General features: G+C 49.0%; 1 protein-coding gene across 5 annotated transcripts in view; it reads left to right on the forward strand.

The window, feature by feature from the left end:
• The window catches only part of DAPK2 (death associated protein kinase 2), a 112,239-nt gene that overhangs the window by 54,612 nt on the left and 41,475 nt on the right, over positions 1–16,152 (forward strand). For all 5 annotated transcript variants that reach the window (XM_006093414.3, XM_006093415.3, XM_023757847.1 and 2 more), the window contains exon 3: positions 8,736–8,957. In XM_006093414.3, coding sequence (XP_006093476.1) covers positions 8,736–8,957 — 222 coding nt within the window. The remainder of the gene's footprint in view (positions 1–8,735; positions 8,958–16,152) is intronic.

Genomic DNA, 16,152 nt, shown 5'->3' on the forward strand with positions numbered 1-16,152 from the left:
CCTGTGAAAGGGTCATTCGACCGCCAAAGGGGTCGCGACCCACAGGTTGAGAACCACTGCTCTAAGCCCAACACATCATGTCAGCTAGACTCTAGACTACGGGAAAGACCAGAGAACTCTGAGCTGCGTTTTTAGTGAACACTTTTGTGTATGGAGTCTAGTTTATTTCAGGGATTGGACTTGTGAGCTCATGTTCATTTGACAACAGCATCAAAATGTGCTTATGCTTAAAAATAGATTCCAAAAAGTAATCATCCCTCAGCCCAACTTGGCTGTGTTCAACGATTCCTTCTGTTTTGTGCCTTAGGAAATTTTTCTGGCTTAAAAAAAAGGTCAGAGGAAGGAAGTTAGTCTGCAGGGCTAGGGAATTAACTGAGCTAACCTGGGCAAGCAGCTGCTATGGGCCTGCGCAGGCAGACACCTGTGACTTTGTGGACAGGGGCCATTTCTAGGTCAGGGTTCAGCTCCCTGGAGACTTCTGGTTCCTGATGCTTATCCTAACTGTATTCTTTTCTGTTTACCCTGAGCTTGGCTTGGCCAGAGTGACTTCTTCAAAGACTAGATAATAATTTTGAGAAGCACCAGTGGTTTTTGTTTCTCGTTTTTTCTTCATTTACAGCTTGAAACTGTTTTGGTATCATCAAAGAGCATCCTTTCATGCTATAGAGCGTACTTCTCAAATTGTGTTCCCTGGAGCTCATGGGGTTCCATGAAGTCCCTTTACACATCATCAGGGTGGGTTCTGAGTGCCTCTCCCCAAAAAGAAGCACCGCTTTTCATCTGGTTTACATATTGGGCTTCTGTGCAAGATTTATTGGAGAGAAGGTTTTACACCTCAAATAAATTTACAAAGCATTGTCAGGAGACTAGAGAGGCATTGACAACATAGTCAGAGGAGAAACGGGTCATTAGACAGTGGGTTCTAGTCACTAGCTGGGAGAAAAGGCCATTTGAACGGCTCTGGGTGCTCTTGTGTTTGTGGGCCTTGTGCTGATGTTTCTGTCTGCTCCAGGGTCTCTACCCACAGGATGCTGGCCTGGCTGCTGTTCCTTGGGCCTCTCACTCTTTGCTTGTCTACCTAGTTCCTGAGGTGCTGCCCACTTGGCTTTTCATAAATGTTCGCTCATTACCCTCATTCCTCTGGCCTGGGACCCCATATCCTTCTCTGTCTTTTGGTAACTTTCTATTTTTTCACCCTATTTTGGCTTCTTCTTGGATATCTAGTCCCTTGTTTGCTCTGACCTTGGATAACTATGTCCTGAAGTGTTTTTTGCTTTCCTGGATCCTGGCACCACCTGGGGACCCTGCTTTCCAGCTGCCACAGTCTACCCCAGCACTATCTATTTTTAAGCTGGGATCTGAGGAGGGGCTTCATTGAGGCTGAGTGAGGTTCAGGAAGACACTGGGATTGGAAAATGGAGACCAGGATTCAGATGTAGTGATCCAGTGGATGGAGAGAAAGAATAATTCATATTCATGGAGAAATGATAGTTTGCATAATGCGTTCACATACCTGTCTCATGTCATTCTCATTACAACCTGGTGAGACTGGGATATTCTTATGTCTGTGTTACCTCACACAAGGGAACTGAGGCTCAGAGTTATGTGATTTGCTAAAAGTAGTAGAGCTGGAAATAGAACTTGGATCTTTTGACTCTAAATCCTGGACTTGGATATAGGAGATCAGAAACAGGTTGTTTACTAAGGCAGTGGGGGGAAGGATCTTGTTCATGGGAACTGGAAGTGGCCTAGCTAGAGGTTGGATATGTTAGAAAGGGGAGAGGGGGGGAGGGGGCAGCCACAGAGGCCCCACAGTCAAGCCTGGCCAGGCAGAGAGGTAAGGAGAGGGCTCGGTGACACCATACCCCGACAGGCTGTTGCTGTAGGATCAGGGTGTGGGTCCTCTGGGATCAGGCCGATCTGGTTCCTGCTGACTATAGATTCAGGCTGCTCCTGCCTATGACTTTGAAACATGTTAGCTACAGGTCTCAACCCCCAACTGTTGAGCTGCACCTGGGATGACCTTGGCTGGAAGCTTCTAAGCATTATCCTGGCTGTGGCCTTGAAGACTTGCAGGGTAATTCCAGAGGAATCTGCTCATTGTTCTCCAGGGTGGGAAGGGGAACTGCTGTGACCGCTCGGGGAAGCAGCAGGAGGAGCCTGGTCTCCACATCCTTCTGCCTTGGAAGACTTCCCATGTGATGATACCTCTCCCCTCATGTGGCATCTCATCCCCGGGTTTGCATTCTGGGCAGCTTTGCCTCATCTCCACCTCAATCAATGGTGACTTTGGAGCAAGTTACTAAAGTCGTGGGCATTTAAGAGTTGACCAAGAAAGGGAATGAGTTAGGCCCACCCTATTCATAGACCTTGCAAAACACCTGTAGCAGCCAGCCGCTGGGGGGCTGCCAGAACACATCTGCTTGGTTGTGGTTTCCCATGGAAGGTGGGGGCCAGTGGGCAGTAGGAGTGGTCTGCTCGCTGCAGGTCATGGGGTTGCATTGTCTTTTGAGAATTCAAAACTAAAAGATAAAATCGAATAAAGGTCAATCTGTTTTTTATTATCACCATGCACTGGCAAATTAAACAGTGTTAGGGACAAAAATGCTCCTCCCTTCTGGGGTGGGCCCCTCTCCTCATTGCTTGGCACATCACTGCTGTTAGTTACCTCAACAGGTTTAGGCCTTAACCGTGCTGTCTAGGCCTGCTACCTGGCCAAACTAACAACTCACTTCACCTCCCTGAACCTTAGTTTTCTGATCTGTAAAATGGAACTACCTGTAAATAGTAATAGAAAAATATAAAATTAGCTTTGTTAATGTAAAAACATTCGAACCTATAAAAGATTTTTGTGAGTTTATTTGAGCCAAACTGTTGACAATTGCCGGGAAGCAGAATCTCAATGGACTGGGATAATGCTCCAGAGAATGGCGGTTTTTCATCTATTTTTATACATTGCAATGAAAGGAGGAAACAGTGGGTTACATGAAATCCATCGGTGATAGATTAGAGATGCGGGAGAAAGCAAAGTGGAAAAACCTCTGGGATTGGATAAAGAGTAAAATGATAGACACATACTTCTTTTACTTAGGTGGGTGCAGGATAATTAACAGTCAACAATTAACATGATAACAATGACAATGAAGGAATTTGTGGTATCTGTCCTGGCACCCAGGGCATTTGGTTGTCCCTTGAGGGGTCCAGAGAAAAGGGAAGTTACAAGTTACCCAGACATTTCAATGATATGTTATGGTAGATGCAAAATGACACTAAGCTCAGTTAAGGTAAAGAATGACCTTGTCAGGGAAGATGCGGGCCTAGGAGGTGACTACCACCATAAATGCTTTTAGTTAAAGTTTAATTTCAGACCACCCTTTGTGGTTACTTTAGGTCTTTGAGTTCGCAAGACTGCCATGCAGGATTTCCCTGAGCTTGTCAGGTTAGCATGTGGCCCCTTTCGTCCACAGCTTACAAAAAGAAGAGCTGGGTGTAAGTGTTGTGATGTCCACATGGCTGTACAAAATCCAAATGCGGTGAGATTTGGGTCATGTCGGGGTTATTTCCCTTTGGTAGTGAAGAATTTGGGGGCAATTGAACTAGGCTCTTCCATGAAGCTTAGGAGCTGCTGTTGGAGACAACATCATTTTTGGTGCTGAGGAGCTGTTGGAAGTTTACTCCTTATCATCTGGTTTCAGGGCAGATAACAGGAGACCCTCAGGGGTGCCACTCTGGGTCCTGCTGAGTTCTGGAATGAGGCCCAACTGTCTCATTCTCTATGCAGCCTGTTCTGTCCTCCCAGGGTGTGAAGTGAGTGAGGAGCTAAGCCCTCCGCCTGGGAAGAGGGGTATGTTCGAGACATAATTGCAGGAGAGCACACTGGCAGCAGCCGAGAAGGTAGTTTCTGTGACTTGCGGATTTACTGCCCTCCTATGTGACTTTTGCAAGCCAGCCTCAGTGCAGAGTTCCGCCCACCCACACCTCCTGCAAGTCCTTTCTCCAGCATTATCTCGTGATTTCCCACCAACCCTGAGAGGTGTGCAGGCTAGGTTTTCTCATCCCCCTCTGACAAGGGCGGAAACTGAGGCCCCCAGCGTTGAAGAGGCTGCCCAGGGTCGTGACCAGTTAGCGGTAGGCCTTTGACTAGGACACCTGCTCAGAGATAGGAATTTGGCGAGTGAAGGGAAAGCTCTCATTTCTGTTCAGAGTTGTCTCAGGCTCTTTGGCGCTTTCTAAGAGGGAGCTTTCTGAGGTGAGAACTCAGGTGGCAGGTGGAGAAACACGACCTGAGAAGGCAGTTCCCTTGTCCAAGCCCACGAAGCCTTGATGGCAGGTCAGGACCAGGAATCGGGCCTCCTGACGACCTGCCCTTTGATGCATCAGACCGTAGGTTAGGTAATTGGGGGGCTGGGGATAGGCATGTTTTGCATATGTGTATCAATGTTTCAGCATTCTCTTAATTTTTGAATCAGTGTTGGCAATAATATCCACTAACGATTGAATGGCTCCCATCTGTTCCCTCTCTGGATGATGCCCTGGGTGACTGTCCTAACCTTAGAGGGGTCCTCACTCTCACCTTTGCCCCATAACCTCACTGGATGACCTCTGCACTGGTGGGTGAGGGGCCCGGGGGGGGAGGGGGCTGAACTTCTGGCTTTGGAGCCTTTCCGATGGGCAGGCAAGGGCCCATCCCTGTCACTGTTTTCACCTGCCCGTGAGTCTGCAGGTGCTGATGGACATGATGGAGCAGCCTCAGGTCTGGCCTTCATGTGTCTCCTCTGGGGACAGTGAGCAGGGCATGCCTGCATGCAAACGTCCACTCCTGTTATCCCCCAAAGCCCAGGGTAATTCTCGGTCTTGATTTGCCAGTAAGTATTGGGGCAGTTAGATGGCGGACCCCTCCAGCAAAAACTGTGTTGGTGGGAAAGACAACAGTCCCCGCCTGCTTCTCTTTCTCCCTCCCTCCCTTGTCAGATCAGAGAACTCGGGGAGAGGGTAAGGAAAAGGACAAGGAATAATATGAGTAACAGCTGCATAGTGTCTTCTGGAAAGTGGAGATAATCAGAGAGCTGTTGTAAGTCAGTGCTTCTCGGCCCTGGCTGCACATCAGTCACCGGGCAGCTTTTAAGTACAGTAAATCCTCACTTAATGTCATCGACAGGTTCTGCAACTTTGAGCTAAACAACATATAAAGCAGCCAATTTTGCCATAGGCCGATTGATATAAACAAGAGTTACATTTCAGTAGCATCTCATTGTTTGTTGTAATGAAACGACATTACTCAAGGACATGCTGCATCCGGATTCCCAGGCTGCAGCCCAGGCCCAGGAGATCAGAATCTCTGGAGATGGGACCCAGGCACCAGTAGTTGTAAATTCCCCACAAGACTCCAACGTGCAGCCAGCATTGAGAACCACTGCTCTAAGGATGAAAAGAATTGGCTACTTGCTTAGAACAGAGATATTCCCACAGCTGGCCGTGCACTGGGATCATCAGGGGTTTTTTAAAAATTGCACGGATTCCCTGGCCACACATTGCAGACCATTTCAATCAGTGACTTCTGTGTCTAATGCCTCTTGCTCAGCCTTCACCTGAGCCACAAACTCATAGTCATAATAGCTACCATTGATTAGTGCTGACTATGGGCCAGCATTACAGACATTTCCAGTCTTCACAATTCCCAGTCTACAGATGAGGAAACTGACACTCAGAGCAGGTAGCCTCTGACCACAGGTGACAGAACCAGACCTGTCTGACCTTGAAGTTTGCTCTCACTGCCCAAAGCTTCGTGGCCTGGGGGCTGGCCCTAGTGGGGCACATTCTCCACTCTTTCCAGGAACAGCTCAAGAAGAGAGGAAAGCCAGCAAGTGTCCCTGGATCCCCTGAGGCTCCCCAGGGCAGGTTGAGTGGAGGACCCGACCCCGGAGAAGAGGGGGAAATGAGTGCTGTTGCCTGGCCTTTGACTCCGCGATGGTCACCCACTCTCAGAATACCTCCTTTTGGCGGGAGGAAGATGCCTGCACGTTAGGCCTGACCCCCAGGCACCTCTTATTGCCACAGCTGCTCGCACAAAGAGAAAACTCAACCAGGGAAAGCAAACACTCATTTGCTTTTTGAGAGTTGGAGGAATTTTTTCAGGCATGCAAAATAGAAAAATGCTTTGTTTCCCTTGTAAGAATAGGGGAAGCTATGTCAAGGTCCCCTGAAATAGTTATTTCTGCTTTATGAAAACCTGGTGCCTCCACCTCTGTGTTCTGTAAGTGTATACAGAGTGCTTAAAATCCTTACGCTTTGGTTTCTCATCAGTCAACTGGAAAGAGGGAGCTGTCTGCCCCCAGGACTGCTGATGCCAGGCCCCTTGAGGTATCAGAGAGAGAGGAGAGAGTGTGGCATCCACGCTGAGACTCACAGCCGCCTGGACTGAGAGCTTCGTCAAGTGTTTGCTGGCACCCACTAAAGGACCCAATGTCCCCAAGGCCCAAAGTGGTTCCAAGGCACCAGCTGTGTTAGAGATCTTGCTGAATGTGTTCACTCCGGCTTTGGGAGGACTGGCTCCACTCCACCTGCGTCAGCCGGGTGTTTCGACAGCTGAGAGCATATTGAGGCATAAATAGCTGAAACTTTAACATTAGTGGGCAATGTAATATCAGTTTGGCTCCACCAAGCCTTCCCTGCCCACCCCGGCCCCCCAGGGCCCTCTCCCTCCCCAGAGCTCCCTCTGTACCTGTTGTCTGGGCCTTTGGTCCCTGCCCTTTACTGCCTGGCACAGAGCCTGGCACAGAGCAGATGCTCAGCCAGCGTTGAGTGAATGAGGATGTGTGTCTGGTGACATCTCTACAGCATGTTGGCATATTTATTCCTTGCTGGCTCTACTTGACTCCTTTGTGTGTGTGTGTGTCACTTAGGTTTATTTTGAAGGTTGCCTCACTGAGTATTATTCTAGTAAAGGAATGGTTAGGTGTGGTGCTGTTTTCTGAGGTTGAGGCAGATCTCCAGAGCGTTTCATTGTGTAGCTCTTACCCCAGAGCCACTAAGAGAGTACATCCTAAGTGTGGAGTCTGGTGGCCCCTTATTAAGCTTAACCTAAGACTCTCTGAGCTCTGTCTCAAGCAGTGGGTGTTGTCGCTGGCAAGAAAACATGGGGCCATGGTAGAAGGGGAGTGGGAGGACCCCTAGGAGGGGTGGCCACCGGGCAGTCTCCAGGGACTGGGTGCCTGGACTGAGATGGTGAAGCAGAGGCTGCTGGCCTTCCCAGGGAAGCTGGCTCAGCACCGCCTGCTGCTCTGGCGTGGACAACACGTTATGGCTGCTGTCTTGGTCCACAGAGTGAAGGCGTTCAGGCCCAGCCCTGACTCCTATATCTTAGAGGCATTGTGGACAGTGGGCTAGGTGCCCATCGCTGGGGCCTGGCTTTGCCATTAACCCTGTGATGACCTCAGGAGAGTGACTTGACTTCTGTGCCTCAGTTTCTAAACATTCTACAACTCTGTGGTCCCATCAGCCCTCTCACCATGATGAGCTCCCACCTCTAGTTATTCAGTGTTAGACTGCCTCCACCCCCACCAGGCTCCCCACCCACCCAGCCTGCAGAGCCTCTGGCCCAGTCTTTACATTAAGTGCATCATCCTCATATTTGCTGGGTCCCCCTATTGTCCAGCTGCTTGGCTCATGTCAGGTAATCGAGATTTTAGTTGTGGAGAGGAGGTGGGGAGCAAAGGGGCAAAAATGCGAATATAGGGGTGGGTGTTTGTCACTCACCTCACAATTCCCAATGGATGAATCTGTGCTTGTATCCAGATACGGGCAACTCAGCTGGATGATTCTTACCATTAGTATTTTGACCATGCCGGTCTTTTAAAAAATCCTTCCCAAGGATATGTTTTTACTGATTTTAGAGGGCAAGAAAGGAAGAGAGAGAGAAATATCAATGTGAAAGAGAAACATCGACCAGTTGCCTTCCCTACATGGCCTGACCAGGGATTGAACCACAACCTAGGTGGTGGGAATTGAACCTGCAATCTTTTTGGTACATCGGACGATGCTCCAACCAATTGAGCCACCTGGCCAGGGTATGCTAATCTTTTTGTTTTTCCTTTCTAACTTTTCCATTACATAGTATAGGCCTCTGGGCATTGGGATTTCACCTGGTGAAACTAGACTTGGGTTCCAGCTGAGGCTTGTGAATGACGAGACTGTGTAATTTTTTATTTTGGTTAATCCTTACCCGAGAATATTTTCTCCATTGATTTTAGAGAGAGTGGAAAGGAGGGAGGGAGGGGTAGAGAGAGAGAGACAGAAAGAGAAACATCGATGTGAGAGAGACACGTCAATTGGTTGCCTCCTGCACATGCCCCGACAGGGGCTGGGAATCAAACCTGAAACCCAGGTAAGGGCCCTTGACTGGGAATCGTACCCGTGATCCTTTGGTGGATGGACCGATGCTCTATCCACAAAGCCACACTGGCCAGGGCAAGGCTTTGTCATTCTGATCAAATCAATAACCTTTCAGGGCCTCAGTGTTCACATCTGTACACTGGAAACAACAATGCTAACATTCATTCAGGGTTCATATGAACAGAAGGGAAGCCCAGTACCTGTCCCGTCTCAGCCACTGGTTGATGGCCAGGTGGGGATGCTGGCTGGTGGCAGGATTTGTGCTGAGCTGGCAGAGTGACTCTGAATTAGTGTCCCTGAAGGCCACAGTGATACCCTAGTCATGTGAGTCTGTGTCCCCACAGCGGCCAGTTTGCCATTGTGAAGAAGTGCCGGGAGAAGAGCACCGGGCTGGAGTACGCAGCCAAGTTCATCAAGAAGCGGCAGAGCCGGGCCAGCCGGCGGGGCGTGTGCCGGGAGGACATCGAGCGGGAGGTGAGCATCCTGCGGCAGGTGCTGCATCCCAACATCATCACGCTGCACGACGTCTTTGAGAACCGCACCGACGTGGTGCTCATCCTGGAGCTGTGAGTGGGCGGCCGGGACCCATGGTGGGCAGCAGGGACAGGCCGGGCGGCGGAAGCTCCAGCCACAGGCCCCAGAGGAGATGAAGTCAGTGGTGGGTGGTTGCCCTCAGTGACCCCCAGCCTCCTTCTAAACCTGGGGCAAAGCAGGGGCCAAGCAGCAGGAGAGAGGGTGACAGTCTAGGTCTGGCTTTCATGGGCCCTGGGGACCAAAGGGAAGGAATGGCTGGCTCTGGGTCATTTCCTGGCTGGCAGGCAGGTGGGAGGATGGAGCGGGGAGCGGAGGGGCCAGCAGGGGAGATTGTCAGGCAGGGGTCTGTTCTATGACCAAGGGAAGAACAAACATCCTTTGGGCTCTGCAAAGCCCTTCTCCAGCCCTTTCCTGGAAAAATCTACTGCATTTGTGCTGTGATGCCTTTATTGTTATAATAACTATTATTTAGAGAGCATTTGCCACATGTTTCATGCTTGTCATCTGTTCAGTCCTCCCGGGGACTGTGATGAAGGAAGTATCCTACCAACACAGAGAGGTTACTTTGCCTTCACTGTGCCAGGAGCATCTCTTACCTCATCTATTCCTCAGACTAACCCTATCACACAGAGACTCTTCTTATCCCCATTTTACCAACAAGAACACTGCAGCCAGGTCACTTACCAGATCTGTTAGCCAGGAAGTGGTGGGGTTACCGGACCGAACCAGGTCCAAACTTTCAATAGTAGCCAGCCAGAGGACAACACAGATGATTTTATGGAAAGGAACTTTATCGCAGGCTTATAAACAAGGAACATGCCGGGGATCGCTCCCAGAACAGTGTTCCTCAAGCAAAGCATCTGATCCAATTTTATTGGGGGGAATCATGCCTAAACATCAAGGTGAGCTTTGTCATTGAATGTATAGGTGGGGACATGCCAGGGCACCGACAGTTAGAAAACTGGCTATACATACATCGCATATTCAAAAATGGTGGGAAACTCCGCCTCTGGTTGGAGATTTTAGTATTATAATGAGAATATAAGTAATGAGGAAAGTTCAGCAGGAGGTCACTGGAGGGTCTTTCAAGCTGGTCTCATGGTTTCAGCTGGTTCACCCCCTGGTTCTGCAAAATGTCCTGGGCTTGTTCCTGAAAAACAGTCCGGATGACCCTCTACATGGGGGATTGCAGTCATTATGGAAGGAATTTTAGCTGATTACGTCTTGGTCTTTCTGTGAAACTTAGCAAATAAGAGATATGCATCACACAAACCATATAAACTCTAGGGTGATCTAAGTGAGGCTCCAGGTTAATCAGGGCAAAGTTAGAAACTCTAAGCAAAAAGTTAGTTTATGCTAAGCTACCTGCTAGGCTACATATGTGGGTTAGGTTGCACCAGGTCTTGAGTCCACACTGCTTGTGCAGACAGCTGTGAGCATGAGGTAGGATGGCCTTATGCTGGCCCATCCTGGTGGAATTTGGATAGGTGACACCAAGTTCTCAGGGATTGTCCCTCCTGGAGGTGTCTCCATGGAATGGGGATGTGAGGTTCCAGCAGACAAGCGAGTTTGAGTTGGGCTGTGGCACAAGTCACAGTGGCTGTGCCCAGTCAGGCAGCAGCACACTGTGCTGAGAATGTTCTGAGCCTCGTAGGCATGTATGCATCTGCCCGTTAGCCGAGGAGTGGTGGCACTTTGACCTCGGGCAAAGTCACCTCATCCACCTGAGCTTCAGATCTCATCTGTAAACCAGGCAGCCATCCTTAACCTGCCTACAGGAGGGGTGGACCACTGGCATAGGAGATCATTCTAATTTGAGAACTATGCTCTGTCTTGGCCAGGATATAGATTTATGTTGCAGATGGGCATTTGCATGCTCTTGCATTTGATTCTTAAATTATCATCTCAATGTTTAAATGCACGTGTCACCCATGTTCCCCCTTCTCTAACTCCCAGCATCCTCTCTATTTCTCCCATGGACCCCTCAGCCAGTTGGACTAGTTGGCGTATGCACCCGCCTGGCCCAGACATGCCTGGTGGGTTCCCTCAGTGAGGCCAGCCATGTGGATAGCCCACGGTGGGACATGCCCCAAGGTCACCGGTTGGCACACGGATTCCCAGCAGAGAGTGACAAGCCCACCTTCACTGGGAAGGTCAGGCCACTCCTTTAAAAAGTCTATTATCAGAAAAACTTTACAGCGACTGAAAAGAAATTACATTCATAATCCTACCACTCAACCATAGCTATTTATGTTTTTTTTGTGGTTCCTCTCTTCTTATCTATTTGTATACAATCATCGTCTTTATAGATTTTCCTGCTCTACTTTCCCTCCCAGTTCACATAATTCCATAAATAGATTTTTTCCTTTTAACTAACTATATCATGTTTCATTAAATTACATACCTGTCTTTCTCTCTTGTTGGTTATTTGGTTTTTATTTTCCAGCTTTTAATCATTACAAATTTTACTGCCATAAAACAATCTTCTTCCCATAATTTCCCCCTTTTGTTTTTAATTCATTCTTTCAGATAAATCCTCAGGACTTGGATGACTAGGCTGACATTTTCAGGGCTCCTGATATCCTCACTTTCATACATTGGTGTGGTTAACCAGTACCACCTGCAACACAGCAGTGTTCCTATTTGCCTGCAGGCTTGCTAGCCCTGCATCACTTATTTTAAAACAGGGTTCATTAATTATTGACCCGTATAGTTAGAAAATGATACTTTGTTGTCATTTCTTTTGTTGTTGTTAATCCTCACTTGAGGATATTTTCCCACTGATCTTTAGAGAGAATGGAAGGGAGGTTAAGGGGGGGGGGGAGAGAGAAAGAAACATACATCAATGTGAGAGAGACATATCGATTGGTTGCCTCCTGCTTGCACCCCAACTGGGGCCCAGGATTGAACCTGCAACCAAGGTACGTGCCCTTGACTGGGAATAGAACCCTCAACCCTTTGGTCAGTGGGCCGACTCTCTAACCACTGAGTCACACCTACCAGGGCACTTTGTTGTCATTTTAAGTGGCATTTCTGTAATTGCTGGGGAAATTGTCTGTTTCTCCCTGTTTATAAAACCCCAGGAGTTGGGGTCTGGGATGATCTTTGGATGCCCCTGTTTCTCCTAGCAGGTCTCATGGTCAACCAACAGTTATGTGCCTTCTTGAGAGCTGTCACCATTCATATCATCCGTTGTCACACTGCTGCTCCTGTGACTTGCTTGAGCTGCTGTGTTTGTTGAGTTCTGTCTGTTCCTAGTTTCTCTGTCTCCTCCTTACTTTCAAGCTGTCTCACTGCTCTCAGGGAGCCTGTCTGTGCACGGGGTGCTAGGAGTTGCCAAGACTGTCCCTAAACCATGCCTGCCCCAGGGAATGAGAGGGAGGACCTCCTGGGAGATAAGGGCTTTCCATGGGCTTTTGTGTTTGGATTTGGTGACTCCTGTTGGGCTGAGCAGGAGCCTTTGGCCTCCTGGTCCTCACTGTGCCTGGTAGGTTAGTGGATTTGCCCAGTAATTAAGCATGGGTATTAGTGCCCACCTGCTCAGTTGTAATTTGCAAGTTTGTGGTTGGGTTTACACTGATACCACTGCCCTCTCTCTCAGCACCTATCGTCTGGGGTGGGCTTCCTCCTGATTTCTGCTAAGGTGTCCAGCACTAGGTGGACATACCCAGCCCTGATTTAGGTCCCTTTCAGCTGTTATTACTTCAAACATGACCTCTTTAGCAGCAGCTACCTCTGGTCAGGGCTGTTGAAGGCCAGGCTGGGGAGGATTTAGTTGTCCGTATAATTGATTTCTGTATGTTATATAGAATATATTCAAAATCTCAATAGATTAGCTCATGTCACATGTGAAGCTTGCTCTGGAAAACATACGTCTGCTCTGGGAGGGTTGGGCTGGTCTCCCATCCCAGGCCCCTGGCCTCTCTGGGGCCTCCTTGACTCTACGCTAGTGGGAAGCGGGACACTGGCTGTTGCATCTTGGAGAATGGCCTGACAGAGGACTCCAAGGTGGAGGCAGTGCGTCCCAGTTCCCAAATTGAGTCCAACTTCCTCGGCCCCGATGGATCGGTCAGCATTCTTCCAATCCCTGCCTGCAGGTCATTCGAACGCACGTTCCTGAGAGAGTTTCTAGCAGGGAGACCAACCTGCAGGGAGGAAGGAGGCCTAGGTCCGATGAGCAGGAAGGGACCTGATGGTGGGGACAATGGAAGGAGAGCAGAGGAGGCCCCGCTGTTAGGTTTTGCTTTGCATCTTTAAGCTAAACGGGGTTTGGGATGTGAGCGGAGAGAAGCTTGGGAGGAGGTGGGCAGTGGCTCCAGGGAAGAGGGCTTGGGGCTGAGAAACCCTTGGGAGAAACTATTTTGGGGGAAAATGAACAGAATCTTGAGACGAGTTGCCTGAGCATTGATGTGAGTGACCCCAGCATGGGTACCTAGGACTGGTATGCTCATCAGTCTCCCCTTTTCTGAGTCTCTGGGGGAGATTCTAAGGGCAACTGTGACTGTTCCCGTCTTCATTCAAAGGAGACATGGTCTCACCTGGTCTCTTGCCCACATCACACCTTCAAACAGAATGGCAGGTGTCCCCTGAAGTTGTCACATAGCCTTTACATCAGGGACTTTGGGTGACCGGACACCGTTACATCACCATGATATTCTTTTGCATTTATGCAGCATTCCCTCTAAGGTGGGAATGGCAAGATGTGCCCAAGGTCACCACCTCACAGGATCCAGCAGGGTCTTGGATATTAGAAAGCAAGGGCTGCTGGGTCCTGTGTGTCTCAGACGGGGCACTATGGTTTTGAAAATCTTCAAAGTGCTCTAGACAGGTCTCTTACAAAGGCCAAGGCTTCCCTTCTATACAATCTAGATTATTCTATGTCATGTTTATATTTAAAAATTTTTCCTTTGTTCTTTTATTCACTTACCTTCTATTGAATGTCTTTCTCGCACAGGGTGCTGCGGAAGCAAAAATAATCCAGCTGGAGAGATAGACAGACAGTGATACCCAGTGTGATGAGGGCGTGGGTGCTGCTGAGCAGGCATCTCAGAGCACATGCCCAGGGCCTGGGGTGGCTTCGAGCTATCCCTTTCACCTCAGCAATTCCAGCTTTGTAACGTGGTGGACTGATGCTGAGAAGATCTGTGTCTAAATGGTGGTTCTGTCACTTACTAGCTGTGTGACCTTGGGCCAGTCACCTGCTCTCTTGGGGACATCAGTTTTCTCATTTGAAAAATCAGAACAGAAGTTCCAGCTACACCTCAGGGTGGATGTGAAAGAATGCTTGAGGAAGCACATGGCAGAGGTGGCAGACTCTAAATAAACTCTAAATGAAGCCCTTCACCACCGTCACCCTGACAATGATGTAGCATAGTATTTACTCAGAGATCATGGTATTTATTGAGGCTCTCATAGCACTTGTCCAATTTTACAAGATTCTTCCCACCCACCCCAGGTGGGGATGGGGCAGAGGATGACCTCACCTGTGAGACACAGGGGGAAGTAGTGCACCAGCCTCGTCCCACACACTTCAGCAACTGCAAGGGTGCTCTAGTTCCAGCACCTGCCCCAGGTGGGGGTGGGGCAGGGATGACCTCACCCGTGAGACACGTGGGGAAATAGTGCACCCGCCGTGTCCCACGCACACCCAGGCAGCCACTTCAGGCCACACCCAGCTCACTCTGAGTAGAGGGGGCACTGCAGCTCTTGCAGACAATATGCTTGCATGTGCCATCTTATCTCACCCTCTCTTCACTCTCTCACCTCCCCCTTCTCTCTTTTCTGCCCCCTCTCTCCTTCTCTAAATATTTACTCAGCATCTATTATGTGGCAGACACTAGTCATACAGATGAGTACCTAACTCACGGCTCCTGCCCTTGAGAAGCTCACAGCCCAGCAGGAACATGCGCTTCTGACATTGGTCCATCTACTTAAGGGAGATATTTTTGGCTCCACTTGGCAGATGGGAAAAGACTGAGGTGGAGAGAGACTCGCTAGGAAGTGGCAGAGCAGCATTCCAGCAGGCCTGCACCTCACCTCCAAAGCCAGCCAGGGCACAGGGAGTTAGTGCTACGTACATGTTCCATGCTCACCCTCACCTCTGGGCCTTTGCTTGTGCTGTTTCCTGTCACACCTGTCCTCATTCTCTGCTTCCTCCGTCCAGGCCCTGCCCGAGTCTCACTGCGTTCCCAGCACCTTCTCCCACCACTTGAGCCTGTGCTAACCACATATAACACAAATAATGACATCATAACAGAAGTCCCCATGGATGGAGCGCTGTCATGTGCCAGTCACGGTGCCAAGAGCCTGGCTCGGTGCGCTGGCTAATTTGCTCATCAGAACAAGCCGAGCATGTAGACCTTCTCATTACCCTCCATGTCTGAGAGACATTGCTGAGAGAGTTAGGGCAACTAGTCCCAGTCACACGCTAGTGCATGGAGACAACACCAGACAGAGGCCGGGGCTGGGAAGGATTTAGTTGTCCATATAAATTGATTTCTGTATGGTGCAAAGATTTCTGTATTTTCAAAATCTCAATAGTTAACTCATGCCACATGTGAAGCTTACTTGGAGCCTGTTTCTTCAACTGTGAAATAGGAAAGAAATAGTGCTTTCCTCATAGGGTATTGTGATGATTAAATGAGATAATGTGTATACAGTATACATAATGCACAGGGTAAGTATTCAATAAATGTTTATTACTGTTATATTGTTATTGTAAAGATACAAGTTCCAAGGCTCTGCTGCTTGAGGCTATAATTCTGTAGGGTCTGTAGCGGGACCTGGGAATCTGAATTTTAGCACCACTCTCTAACCAACTGAGCTAACCGGCCAATGGGAATCTGAATTTTAAATGCATTCTCTCGGTGAGTTCTTGGATCACCTGTCCCAGGTCCCTCCCTGAGACCTTTTCCTGGGGTGACCCTTGGCTCTGTCCCAGCCCCCGAGAAGCACATGCAGGCTGGATACCCCAGCCTCTGACAGAGGACCAACAAGCCCAGAAGGGGTGCCAGATTTAGCACATAAAAACCTCCTGCTTTACCTGGCTATCCTAAACTCAGATAAAGCTGTAAACTAATACTCACAGGGGAGATTCTTTTTGCTCTGTGGGTCTCCATTTCTGTCACATCAACTATAAGGTGCAAGAGTGTGGAGTGTGAGGACAAAAGTATTTTATAGTTTTTAGAGGTTAATATAATTAGTGGGTCTTTACGTTTAAATTAGGGA

The sequence above is a fragment of the Myotis lucifugus genome, unplaced genomic scaffold, assembly GCF_000147115.1.
Source record: "Myotis lucifugus unplaced genomic scaffold, Myoluc2.0 scaffold_115, whole genome shotgun sequence".
Lineage (NCBI taxonomy): Eukaryota > Metazoa > Chordata > Mammalia > Chiroptera > Vespertilionidae > Myotis > Myotis lucifugus.